The 14,875-nt window shown below is 34.5% G+C and overlaps 1 protein-coding gene across 3 annotated transcripts in view; it reads left to right on the forward strand.

The window, feature by feature from the left end:
* Positions 1–14,875, forward strand: part of MPDZ (multiple PDZ domain protein) — a 145,080-nt gene that overhangs the window by 65,552 nt on the left and 64,653 nt on the right. For all 3 annotated transcript variants that reach the window (XM_011930404.1, XM_011930405.1, XM_011930406.1), the window contains exons 18-20: positions 831–998; positions 8,007–8,288; positions 8,547–8,670. In XM_011930404.1, the coding sequence (XP_011785794.1) occupies positions 831–998; positions 8,007–8,288; positions 8,547–8,670 (574 nt within the window). The remainder of the gene's footprint in view (positions 1–830; positions 999–8,006; positions 8,289–8,546; positions 8,671–14,875) is intronic.

Raw genomic sequence — 14,875 nt, forward strand, 5'->3', positions numbered from 1 at the left:
AAAAAAATAGAACATATGGAATTTTGCCAAGATAGACAGAAAATGCTGGTAATATCAGAGAAAGGTAGTATATATGTCAGTTCTGCCTATTCTGAGGTATGACTTTGAGTGAATTGCAAAAAGAACTTCAAGCTCATCTTGATTTAAATATTAATCTTGACTCTGTGACAGAAGACAGCAGTAGGATTATTAGAGAATATGTAGTGAAATTCTCTATCTCACTCTTTATGAGTTTTCTAACAAGTTTATAACTTAAAGCTTCACCATAACCAGATCATAATTAGGCCCCTTGTTTGTTAGTATAATTTTAGCATGAAATCACAGATTTTCTTTTTGGTTTCTGCAACTTGAATGGTTTTAAAATCTAGTTCAAGATAATTTAAACAAAATACATAGTTTTAGTGTGGCTTACAAATATATAATTGCTTAGCTGCCTCGTTGAGTAAGTTTATTTTAGTTGACTAGGAAAAATTATGACATAATTTTATTATAAAATTATAAGAGTTGGGCGTGGGAACTGGAAGAAAGTAAATATTTTACTTAACTATGGAACTGTTTAAACTTAGACTTGATCCAGGCCCTTTGTTAATTGTTGCCTTTAGCCCTTTTATTGATGAAATAAAATAACTTTGTATGCCAGCACTTTCTACTGTAGGTGGGCTATTTATCCTTGTTCTGCTGCATTAGCAGTCTCTGATGAGGGTGAAGAGGGCGTATAGAAAATATAATAGATAAAAGAATGATACCAGTTTGTCGTTTAGTCTCAAGTGGAGTTTGTCATATATGTAATAGAACAGAATTCCCAACTAATATTATTGTTTTATTTCTAGATGGACACAAATGATGCTGACTTAGTAGATGAATCCACATTTGAGTCTCAATACTCTCCTGATAATGACAGCATCTACTCTACCCAAACCTCTATTTTATCTCTTCATGGCAGTTCTTGTGGTGATGGCCTGAACTATGGTTCTTCCCTTCCATCGTCTCCTCCTAAGGTACAAAGGAAATACCCATTTTTCTTTTATAGGAAAGTCTTGTGTATGATTTTCCAGAGGTCAGTCCTTATGGGGAGTTGTGGGAATAACATATTGGAGACATTATGTTTCTCCAGTCATGGACTCATTATTGGATTAAAGTACAATTTCATTTAGCTAATGTTGGTCGGGTAGCTTTCAGATTACTAGAAACTATTTAAATTTAGTGTCTGAGAATGATAGACGCAGAGGCTCAAAGCTTTGTTTAGGGTTTGCATGTCAGAAAGAAAAATTTAACATCATATATTTCTCAAGTTGTGTTTTTAGCAGTGTCTACTTTGGAAAAATTACAAGAATAACTTTATTTTCTTAATGGTTTTAAAACTGACTTCTATGCAGAGTTGAATAGTAAAATATTTCTTGCATTAATTTAACATTTACTAGCTAAGTTAAACTTAATGCTATCATATGTTTTTATACAAAATGATGCCAAATAATACTGTACATAAAAAAATCACAGTGAATGATAAATTATGTCACTGGATATGAATGGAGAATTTAGTCACTATTTGACATATCTGTGCCGTTCATATTTTAGAAATAGATTATTGGCATAAATGCCCCAACTGTATTAATTTTATTGGTGACATACTCCATGATGTTCAATAAGTAATACTTTCCAATATTACTAAAATGTTTCCAATATTTTGGGTATGAAATGGTATCTTGCCATTTTAATGTGGATTTCCTGATTACTAATGAGAATGAATATTTTTTCATAATATTGGCCATTTGTTTTTCACTTTTAATCAAAGATCTCTTCATATCTTATGGCCATTTTGTATTGGGTTGCTCATTTTTCTTTTGATTTTTTGCAGTTTTTTTTTGGAAATTGTTATGCAAAGCAATTCAACATATATTTTTTATGAATATCTGTGTACATATGTGTAGTAAAATCTAAAAATGTGTTGGCAGGATACTTCTCAACTTCAAAAAAGAAGTTATCCTTGGAGAAAAAAGGAAGCATGGGAATTTAGATATATGTCTAATACATTATAGCATATTATGAAGAAAGAGAGATTGATGAAAATATGGCAGAATGTTTATATATGTTAAATCTTGGCAAAGAGTTCATATATGAATATATTTTCTTTATTTTTCTATGTCGGAAATATACCATAAACATACATTTAAAATTAAGTTGAAAAGACTGGACAATGTTTTTTAATATATGAAATATGTATTTTCTGCATAAATTGAATTCAGTGGGAAGGATATTTATGAATAAGTTGGAAAGTAGAATTTCCATAGGTCTAGCACTGTTTTCCTCTTTTCCTGATTAACAGGTTTTTTGGCCAGAATATTTTCAAAGCATTTTCTTTTATGTTCAAGGTGCACCTGTTATCCTTGCAAATAATGCTGGGCAATCTCCTTGAATTGGTTTGCAAGGTATAATCTTGAGTGGAGCAGATGCTCCTGTCTCACCACACCTGAGACTGTCTGTCTGGCTGTGTCCTGTCTGGAATGTATTCTGGAATGTGTTCAGTCTTTACTGGCCTCAGGGCTGGAAGCTGAGTTCATCTCCTGATGGAATCTCCTAATCCACAGCATAGCACACGTCTTCTTGCCAGTGGACAGATTGCATTGTTTAACTTAGTAATTGTTACTTAAAGGGATTACACAATCTGCATACTGAGAAGCATATATTTTACAGGGCAAATGCTGGCTGTATGCAGCACAACATATTGGCTTACTGAAGTCTGTTTGCCTCCTTTTTTATTTATTTATTTTTTTTCCCCCAAGCAGTTTACTCTTTTGTTGAAGCAAATTTTGGCAAGCTGGTTTATCAACTGAAATACTTAAACTACAAAACAACAAAGAAGACATTAATGAGGGTGTTTTAAAACACATTGTGAAACTCCTGTGTGCTCTTAGTTTTCTTAGAATGTTCCTGCATCATGGTAAAATCTCTGCAACATTTTATATTTTTGGTGACAACTTTCTAATACCTAGACTTTTACTAAAAATTTTTATGTAAATAAAATAAGTATATAATGTGTCCTTCCTGTTTCTTTGCAATAAATTTATATTAAAAAGACCCAATAGTGATTTGTTATGGAATTTACAATTGACTATTTTTCTTAAAAGTGAGCTTACTTAAAGCCTTTTTAATAAAGTAATACCATATAGTATATGATTTTTAAGAAAAACAAAGATGCCTCTATCCTGATTTGAAAGGATAAAATAGAGTGTGAGGATCTCAGCGGTTCCTTGGATTTTTGACTTTGCTAAATATGTGATAACCTTGGAACCTTAAATGGCAACTGGAAATGAACAAGTAATTTTACCTGTCTCTTCCCCTTGATGAATGGTCTTTTGGCCTTCGTCACGTATACTACCAGAAGTGATCAGTGCTAATCACCTACAGCACAAATTCTTCATAGAGGGAGGCCTCGCTCTTCAGGGCAGCCTAAACACTAAAGGGCTGCAGCCATACGTTGGGGCTCTTCCTCAGAAAATTATCTAATTGGGGGGTCCATTTTGCTATACTTTTTTTAAAAGAGTATGTGTTTGTTTAATTTGATTAGTTACCATGTAAAGATTTATGGGAAATAGCCATTACTCAAGAACCTGAAAAATATACCTGCCTCTCTGGCATTTGGCTTAATAGAGGCAGGTCATTGAAGTATGGATTTTAAAAGCAACGTGGCTCTAGCCATGTTTTTCCTTTCTTATTATTTTAAGTTTTATTTCTTTGGGTAATCATTTTACTCTTTTTCCCTTGTTACCGAAGATATGACAAAATGCAGAAATAATTGTTTTATAAATTTGCAAATTTTTGTTTAAAATCTTAACATGGTTTTTAGAACATACTTGTTTGTTGTTTTTTTTTTCCTATTTTGCTTTAAAAATACAACGGATAAAGATTTAATATCTATTGAAGTTTCCCCTTCTACTCCTTATTCACACCTCTACGCCCTACCCTCCTGTGTACATCCATACTCTCACTCTGTCCAGTGACAATATTATTACCAACATGGTGTCCATCCTTCATTCTTAAATGTCAGTTCTGCTAGGAAATACTTTTTTATTCTAAGGCAGATTGAACTTGATGTTTATCAAGATAGGAACCCTTTTGCACTTTGTACGTCAGCTCGACTAACAGATTTAATGATTTTTTTTAGTAGTCTGAACATTCTTACAAATTCTTAGTGTCATTGTCTGGCATAAAATATTATTGCCTTCACATCCATGTTTAGAATGTTGATACTATTTCTTAATTGTTCTTTTTGCAGATGGGGTTAGAATAAAAAACTAAATCACTCTAATCAAAATGATGAGAGTGACTGTGAGAGTCTTAGTGACAAAATTGCAGACTCTCAAAGGTTTAAAGGATGTTGCCTTTTTCCTTAGTAGGATCAGTGTCAAAACAATAAAGGAAGTGTACTTTGTCTCAGAAAGAGTTGGAGAAATACAGTTGGAGCAGCTGTGGTTGCAATATATTTTTTAAAAGTATAATAAGAATTCTCTGGTAGACTGCTTATTGAAGAAAAGCAGGTTATGCCTATTGAATGCTCGTGTATTTAGTTAGTTTTTGTAAATATATTATCTGGGTAAATAATATGCACAAGTCTAACTTTAATTTATGCATTGCACTTAAGAAATAGAACTTTAAAAAAGTACATTTGACATTTTAATTTAACCTTTTTCTAATTTTGTAATGAGGACAAGAATATATCAAGCAAAGTCACATATTAATATAGACTTTTGAAATACTTCACTTTAGATATCAAGTTGCACTGGGAAATTGTGGTTATTTTTGTACCTCTTATGAGGGAAGAACTGTTTTTCTTTTAGATCCATAAGACTTTTAAAAATAAAACTGAGTTGGTTGTTGAGCAACCAGAAACGTTTCTGAAGTGGATGTATGTTGTCTACTGTGTTGATTAGCTCTTTCTTTTCTACTTGTCTGTGTTAACTCCTTCATGAATTATGCATGGGACTGTTGTACCATTTACAGTACATCCCAGCTAACAAGGGCAACTTGACCTCTTTTTCTAATGAAAAGCAATTTTGGTTGCTATCTTTGAGGCATGGGGGAGATGATTTACTAATTATTATAATTAATTTAGTGATATAGAAGCTAACCAATTCTGTAGTAAGTACATTATTGTTTTTCCTAAGAATAAAATTATCAAAGTTGGGTGAGGGAGCCAATAGGTTATTGTTTAGATCCTGGGAGTGTGGAGGATAATACCTTCCTATCATTTGTTTCTGAAGATACTACAGATGTTGATTGCTTATATAATATTTCCACTTGCCTCAATTCTTTGTACTAGGAATATATGATAATTCTAGAGAGATAGTAAGTTGCATTCAAGAAGGGGAGTGTAATAAATTGTGTTGGAGCAATTAATTACCCATTTAAAAAAAAATGACAGGCCCATATCTCACACCATACCCTGAAATAAATCTAGATGGTTAAAATGTAAAACAAAGCATTTATAAAAGAAGAAAAATACTAGAAAGCATTTCATTTACTTTGTGTGAAAGGACTTATTAAGTAATATATAAAACCCAGAAGCATAAAAAATGACAAATTTGGTTGCAGAGATAATTTAACTTCTGCATGACAAAATATTACCTATACAAACTAAAAGACAAGTGACAGACTGGAAGAATATTTGCAGTGTATATCACAAAGACTTTATACTCAGACTATTCCAATGACAAGAAGAATGTCTGTTCTTCACCATACATACCTGTAAATGCCTATTAAGATAGTTTTCTCTTGGAAGCTCCTGTGAATCCAGATCAATTAATAACGTAGTTTTTATGCTCTTGATCTCTTCATAAATAGGAACTTCAAAGTGATTAGAACTGAATTGCATTTTAAGTGAAATTTGAAATTATGAGGTATTTGCTTCTGTATATAATTTAAACTGTGAGAAAAATTGGATAAAGAATATGAAGAGATTGTTAAGAAATACAAATGACTTATCTTTGGTAATTGTCAGGAGCACACATAATAAAACACTAATGAATATATTTCTTACAAATCAGATTGCCAAACTGATCTAGGGCTGGCAAGATTCATTAGCAGGTATTCCCATATTTCCCTTTTGTGAGAGAAAACCGGAGTACAAGTTAGCAGTACATATCAACTTTTTTTTTTTTTTTTTTTTTTTAGAGATGTAGTCTCGCTCTGTCACCCAGGCTGGAGTGCAGTGGTGCAATCTGGGCTCACTGCAAGCTCCACCTCCTGGATTCACGCCATTCTCCTGCCTCAGCCTCCTGAGTAGCTGGTAGTACAGACACCAGCCACCACACCTGGCTAATTTTTTTGTATTTTTAGTGGCTCATGCCTGTAATCCCAATGTTTTGGGAGGCCGAGGCAGGCAGATCACGAGTGAGGAGATAGAGACCATCACGGTGGAACCCCGTCTCTACTAAAAACACATACCAGCATTTTAAGTGTGCATATCATTTGACCAGCCATTGCAGTTCTAGTGATTCATAGTGAATATATCTTCACACATATGGACAAAGATGTAGAGTATAAATAACAGCAGTAGCTAAAAATTATTGCACATTTTCTGTTAAGTCAGGCCTGTTTTTAGTACTTTGTGGAGATTAATACTCTCTGTCCTCCCAGCAGTCCTGTATTAGTTTCTATTGATTTCCCCAATTAGTAGATGAGAGAGTCAAGGCATAGTGTTTAGTAACTTGTCAAAGCTCTAGCATTTAATTAGTGTTGAGCCAGGAATTGAACTAAGGCATCCTGGCTTCAGAGTCTACACACCACTGTCTTTCATACTTAGGAATAACTTACAGCCATAAGAAGATTGAAGTTGACTTGTTTTTAAATTGGCATGGAAATTTCTCACATCAAGATGAAAAGATACTGCAAAAAAAAAAGCTATTTATTGTATGGCTGTGTTTTAAAAAATATATATGTATATCTGCTTGTATGTGTGAGTGTGTGCATGTGTACTTATATGTATATATTATGCAAATACATTAAAAATTTGATGGATAAACACCTAACTGATGCCAGCCATTTTTATTGGGGAAGGGAATGAAAGTAGAAGCCATAGCAAAGACTCTTTGTATTGTATTCTATATGCATACACAATATATGTCTGTATCTTGAATCCTTTATGCAATGTTCATATGCTACTTTTATACATCAAAATTATCAATGAAAGAATTGAAGGGAAAACTGATATGTTTATTCAACAGCAGTTTATGAAGCGACTGCTTTCCCAGAGCACGTAAGTGAAACAATATATCTGTTGTAAGTAGATACACACATTTATATAGAACTATAAAATTTTAGAGTTTCAGAGGATTGTAGAAATTATCTAATATAAAGCCAAGAGAGGTTCTGTGATATACAAATTGTTAATAACAGAGCCTGGATTTAGAGCCTACATTTTATGACAATCCATTTTACTATTCCTTCTGTTATATCTTACAGGATATTTATGCAAATTTTTCCTATGATAATTTGAATTGTAAGGCTGTCTATTCTTCTCCATAAATACTTATAAATGCCTATCAAAATAATTTTCTCTGGGAGGCTCTTGTGAGTCCAAATCAGTTAATGTCATACTTTTTATGTTCTTGATCTCATAATAAATAGGAACTTCAGACTGATGGGAAACAAACTACACTTTAAGTGAGATTTGGGAGTATGCTACTTGCTCTTCTATGTAACTTAAACTGAATAATTTTATTTGTAAATATAACATAGTATTATATCTAAATGATCTTATGTTTAGTATCTTGTACAAGTATAACTCAGTAGAACATGAGACGTATGACTTGCAGGAAATGTATTTAAAAGCATTTATGAAAATAAAGATATGCAGAAAACCTGCTAAGGGAAGAATTGTGTTTGTTAATGCTTTCTGAGTAATAAATAATTGTTATGTTTTACATTTTACTAAATAGTTGTTCATTAAGAAGTGATGTAATTCTGGTCACATGTTTCATTTTTTTTTTGTTTTGTTTTTTAACTACCAGGATGTTATTGAAAATTCTCGTGATCCACTACTTGATCTGCATATGTCTTTGGAGGAACTATATACCCAGAATCTCCTGCAAAGACAGGATGAGAATACACCTTTGGTAGACATAAGTATGGGGTCTGCTTCTGGCTTTACTATAAATGACTACACACCTGCAAATGCTATTGAACAGCAATATGAATGTGAAAACACAATAGTGTGGACTGAATCTCATTTACCAAGTGAAGTTATATCAAGTGCAGAACTTCCTTCTGTGCTACCCGATTCAGCTGGAAAGGTAATATTTTAAAGATATGGTTTGTGTTTTATGATGAGGTAGGGAATATTGAAGGGTTATTCTGGCCATTCTCTTCATTTGAAATGAGTGCTTCTTGGCACTAAGATTTTCAGAAAGCAACCTATGAACTTGTTTTGGTTGCAGGTTCTTGCAGAATAAAGCACAATCAATTAGAGAACATGCGTGATGTTGAAATCACACTCCAAAGTCTAGTTTCCCTTTCCATGTGACTTGTGACTTGTTTTTTCTTTCTTACAGGGCTCTGAGTACCTGCTTGAACAGAGCTCCCTGGCCTCTAATGCTGAGTGTGTCATGCTTCAAAATGTATCTAAAGAATCTTTTGAAAGGACTATTAATATAGCAAAAGGCAATTCTAGCCTAGGTAAGTTTCTCATTTTCCTCATATACCTATTTCTCAACCCCCTTGACAAGGGGAAATATTGAACATGGTAAATTTCAGTATTTTTTGCTGTAGATAAGAGAACAGATGGTAGAAATTTTCCTATAGTTTTTATGATTTTTCTTTCTATGTCCTCATTATTTTTTCTGAAATGGTTTACAGGTTTGTTTACTTCATATGAGCAGAAATCCCTCATTCTCTTAATTATTTCAGAGTATTCACAAGCCTCATTTACATTCAGTAAAAGATATATGAATTGTTTATGTATGAAACAGCAAATCAGAAAAGGAATTCTTAGAAAATGAAAACTCAGCAATTTGGAATTCTAAATTCTTTGGAAAAGTAAATTATTAGTTTCTTTGAATGAACCAGTGATGTATAAGTCAGCTTGCATTTAATTTCTTTCACTCGCTGAAAGAAAGACTAAAAAGACAACCAGGTGTGCCACCACCAATATGTAAATGTGAGTTATTCAGTAGGACTTCCCAGGTGGCAGGATTTTTGTGTCCTATTTTAACCACAAAACCCTCTGAATTGGGCAAAGAAGACTTTCTGTAGAAATATCCTAATTACAATAGCTAAAACTGTGTTGAGGCAGAGCATATTTGTTCTCTCATTGAGTTATACAGTCATGTGACTCAGCCCTGTCTTTTTTGATAAATAGGGTGGTAGATGAGTTGCTTTGAGTGTCCACATGCAGCCCAAGACTCTGGTTAATTCAGTATCAGAGATCCATTTCCTTCTATGAAGTAACCAACCACTACCCATTACATTGACATCTTATGGCAGGGTCTTGTTTCCTTGCGTTGAGATTTGGCAGAGGAATCCAGCAGTGCTTACTTGGTGAGTGGGATTTCAGCCTTGGTTGCCAAGATTTTGTTCCATTTGATGGTGGCTGGGTACTACCAACAGCAGCTAAACAAAGAATTGTAGCAGATAATATTTATGTTGTTGTAATATTTCTTATATACATTATGTTTAATAGGATGATACAAAGCTTGAACTGCAGAACTTTCCATAACTCATTAATTATGAGACAGATATCTAAGCCATGCTAGAATTATTTTATCGGCTAATTTAGTGTTTCTGATGCCATATTACTGAAAATATTAGTTCTGTAGGATGTTAATAGGAGTTATAAATGACTTCCAAGTTTAAAAGTTTGGGATGAGATAAATTTAAGAAGACAGGTTTCTTTCTACATCTCAATATCTTTTATACTCCAGTGTGCATTGTGAATCACTAAGAGATTATCAGATGTAGCATTTTTCACATTTAATTGGCCATAGAACCCATTTTTCTTGAATAATTGATAAGGCAGATATTTTACAAAGCCTATTTGAGAACTATTATTCTAGTGTATTTACTCAATTAGCAAACATTTATTTTAATACTCTATCCACAATGCATAGACATCATAATATTATTACTGTTCTTAACGCAGGTTTAAGACAGTAAGCTAATTGACATTTAAAATCCTAAAGGCGTTAAAATATTGTACGTGCTATGATAGATACTTACAGAGAACATTGAAGGCTTTAAAGAGGGAATAACTAATCCCTGCTCTCCAAGTGTGGAGAACTTTAGAATAGTTTCAGAAAAGAGGAGATGTATGATTTAGGTCTAAAAAGAGGAGATTTTTACCACGTAGTTGAGGAATTTGAAAAGGTTGAAAGCTCCTGAGAAGTAAGGCAGAGAGATGTTAAATATTACTGAAACTGGTTCGGTATGGGTGAAGTGTGGTATGATGACCAGCAAAGTCAGAGTTGGAACTAAAGGAATGATAAGTGGGAGACAGCTGCTGGATGGGTTTGTGTGCAGGACACAGAACTTCTGCTGCAGCCGTGTACTGCCTTATGCTTCATGTAGGCAGCGGGAGCTAAGGGTATGAAAGTGACACGATCAGATTTGTGTTTTAAGAAGAGCATTGAGGCTGGGTGCGGTGGCTCAAGCCTGTAATCCCGGCACTTTGGGAGGCCGAGACAGGCGGATCACGAGGTCAGGAGATCAAGACCATCCTGGCTAACCCGGTGAAACCCCATCTCTACTAAAAAATACAAAAAACTAGCTGGGCGAGGTGGCGGGTGCCTGTAGTCCCAGCTACTCGGGAGGCTGAGGCAGGAGAATGGCGTAAACCCGGGAGGCGGAGCTTGCAGTGAGCTGAGATCTGGCCACTGCACTGCAGCCTGGGCAACAGAGCGAGACTCCGTCTCAAAAAAAAAAAAAAAAGAGCGTTGAGCTTAGGCTAGTGAAGCAGTTAGGAGGCTCTCGTAAGAGCCATGGTTTGGGTACATCAGATTTTACAATCTATTTGGATTGCTTACCAATTTTATTTGTTTTGAGAGAGAGTTTCACTTTGTTGCCCAGACTGAAGTGCAGTGGCATGATCTCGGCTAACTGCGACTTCCGTCTCCTGAGTTCAAACAATTCTTGTCTCTCTCAACCTCCTGAGTAGCTGGGATTACAGGCCTCTGCTACCATGCCCGGCTGATTTTTTATATTTTAGTAGAGATGGGGTTTCACCATGTTGCCCAGGCTGGTCTTGAACTCCTGAGCTCAGGCAGCCCACCCATCCCGGCTTCCCAAAGTGCTAGGATTACAGGCGTGGGCCACCCTACCCGGCCTGCTTACCAGTTTTTAATTAATTGTGAGAATGTTGAATTTTGTCAAAGCATTTCTTCATCTGTTGGGGAATTATATGGATTTTCTTATTTATTCTGCTAATATGTTAAGATATATTGCTTTTTTAAATTATGGTAAAATATACATAGCATAAAATTGACCATTTTCATCATTTTTAAGAGTGCATTTCTGTGGCATTAAGTGCATTCACGTCATTGTGCAGCCATCATCACCATCCATCTCCAGAACGTTTTTGGGTTCCCCAATTGAAACTCTGTATCCATTAAACAATTGTTCCCCATTGCTCTCTCTACCAGTCCCCTGTCAACTACCATTCATTTTTCTATGAATTTGACGAAATGCTTCATGTAGGTGGAATCATACAGTATTTGTCCATATGTGACTGGGTATAATGTCTTCTAGGTTCGTCCATGTTGTAACATGTGTCAGAATTTCCTTTTTAAGGCTGAATAATATTCCATTGTATGTATACACTATACTTTGTTTATTCATTCATCTATTGATGGGCGCTTGAGTTGCTTCCATCTTAGTTTTTAAGTTTTGATATAAAAATATACTAGGTTAATTAAGTTATTGGAAGAAAACAGTGAAAGGTAGAACTGTCTTTCTCTCACATCTAGAAATCCATTTAAACCTCCCTCAACAGCCTGACTTTAAAATTAAAGTGTAAAAGAGCCCTGTCATTTGTTTAGTGAAAGTAAAACAATTGGATGGGCATGGTGGTTTACGCCTGTAATCCCAGCACTTTGGGAGGTTAAGGCAAGTGGATCACCTGAGGTCAGGAGTTCGAGACCAGCCTGCCCAACATGGCAAAACCCCGTCTCTACAGAAAATATAAAAAATTAGCTGGGCGTGATGGCAGGCACCTGTAATCCCAGCTACTCGGGAGGCTGAGGCAGGAGAATCACTTGAAGCCGGGAGGCAGAGGTTGCAGTCAGCTGAGATCATGCCACTACACTCCAGCCTAGGTGATGAGTGAAACTTTGTCTCAAAAAAAAAAAAAAAAAAAGGTAAGACATTTAAATGTGAAATCACAGCACCATTAGTTTACCATTCACACTGCAATATAAAAGTGTAAATCACAATTAGTTTAACTTTTCTGCTTCATTTCCATTATTAATATGCCCAATATGTTTATAGGGCTTTCTCCCTGGCTTTTTGATTTCCTGGGACCCAGTGAGATTCCTCTGGCATTTTGGAGTTAAAATTTACTGCATGCCAAGGCAAGAACATTACTCTGTTATCTCATTTGACAGGAGATGCTCAATTTTCAGATTTCTATAGCACTTTGAATAACTAAATGTAAAGGAATCTTGAAAAATCTGTGTAAATATTAAAATAAAGCATTCAATTAAGCTTTAGTATAGGAAGGTGTTGGCTGTATAACTTGAAGTAACAAAAAGTGTGATAAATAGTATTTTAGGAAGTCTAAATAGAGGCTGAGTTTGTGCTGGTGGAAAAGTATATTATGATGGGGTCTATCAGTGAGCTCATTTTCTTAGATTCATAGTCTCCCCTTAATCAGCTATAAGCAGTTGTTTGCAGTTTTAGCTTTGTGGATAATTTGTTTCTTTGTCTTGTGATAACCAGAAGAAGTTTTAATAAATGGCAGGTTTCTGTAAATCTGTCATAATCCATTGTTTTGATTTCATGAATCATTCGGGTTTTTGAATTTTGTTAAAATTACAATGAAAATGTTGTATACAGAAATACAGATACATTAATAAATGTACACATGCATATAGTGACCTTTAAAAAATTCTAATCTTGATGCTTTTTCATAAGTCTGTGGTTCCTTGGTTAATGATGTGGTGTTTGGACTTGAAGGTAAAAAACAAGGTTCTTCAGGGGAAGAGACAGGAAGTCTTATCTTCCCTTCACTGATTAGATATAGAAACATAGACAGACTCAGGAATTTCTCTGAAATTACTCAACCTTTAAAGAGGTAGAGTCAGAACTCAAACCTGTCTGTCTCTGATTTTCACATATACCATACAATACATTCAATACTTGAGTTACCCAAGGGCACATTATGATTGTTGTAATAATAAGCTTCATTTTGAAGCTGAATTAATATTTGCATTTAGTCTTTAGGGAGCAATGTAACCTCGGTTTGGGAGAGAGATGCATTTTAAACATATTTTATAGGTTTGTTTTGTTTTTAGTTTTGTGAGTAAATTTTGTGTCAGGTATTTTGAAAGTTACTATACATATGTGTTCTCACTTAATTCTTTAAACAACCATAAGAGCAAATGTCATCCCTTTTTAGAGATAAGTAAACTGAGGCTCTGTTTGAGGTTAAGTCAGTTGCCCAAGCTTGTGCTGATTGGAAGTGGTGGAATAATTCAGATTCATAACCGGTTCTCTATTTCCAAAGCACACGATTTGGGATTTGGGATATTCTTTCATACTTCTTCCACGAATAAAATGGAAAGATCTTACAAGTTACAAGCAAAATCTAGTTATTGGAGATTACCTCCAAGTTATTGAACCTTGAAAACTGTCATTTGGTGAAAGGGAAATATAAACTCAGCTAACTGATGCTGACCTCCTGGTTTACATGGTTGATGTGACCTGACAGCATAATAGCTGAGAGTCATGAGTTAAATATGCTATTAAAAGTGAATTCAGAGATCATGTCGGCCATAGCTCATGACACGTTTCATGTCTGTGTCTTGCCTTATTGTAGTCTGTATGATGCTAATGAGAAAAAGACCATGAGTTAGATTCCCAGTGTGATCCACTGAGTTAAATTTTACTTTGTGCTGACACATTTTTATTTTACCAAAGTACAGTTGTATTGTGGATGTTGGTGGGAAGGCTGGCTTTAACAGTACAAAATAGAGTAACTTTTGAAAATTTCAGATCCAGCGTTTTTTCTCTCCTAAATGATATCTTACTGTTTTATGGTAAGCAGAGGTGTATTCTTAACAATACACTTAAAAATCGTTAGTATGAGTCTTAACAGAATATTTTAAGTACATTTAAAAATGTTTTATTTCTATCAGAAAAAAATAAGTAGGATCCTGGATTGCCCATATCCACATATGAAATGTTAGGCTAGAAACATAATCAGAATCATTTTTTTAAATGTTTGAACTATCATATCTGATTTGGTATGAGTAGAATTAATATTTGGAAAGACATCATTTTTTTAAATATATGAAAACCTAAAAAGGAATTTGTGACATCTGTCAAAGAAAAGTTTTTATAAATACCCTGGTAGCTTTATATCTCTCCATAGCTTGTTTAATTATATAATTTTGTTTTGGAAGAAAGTTTCAACACTTCATTTTAAGTGAACTTATATTATTTTTGCAAAGTTTCAAATATAATTTTTAAGATTTTATATTTTTCAACAAATAGAGTGAGGATAGAGTGAGGAGGGAACATTAATTCGGATAGAGTCTGTTGAGAAGGTCTTTTTGAGGAACTGATATTGAAGAGTGAGAGGGAGTTAGCTATGCAAGAGCTGGAGAAAGAAGGTGTCAGGCAAAGACTTCAAAATGGACAGAGATGAGATGTATTTGTTGCTAGAACTCAG

Source organism: Colobus angolensis, unplaced genomic scaffold (assembly GCF_000951035.1).
Source record: "Colobus angolensis palliatus isolate OR3802 unplaced genomic scaffold, Cang.pa_1.0 Scaffold86, whole genome shotgun sequence".
NCBI classification, from domain to species: domain Eukaryota; kingdom Metazoa; phylum Chordata; class Mammalia; order Primates; family Cercopithecidae; genus Colobus; species Colobus angolensis.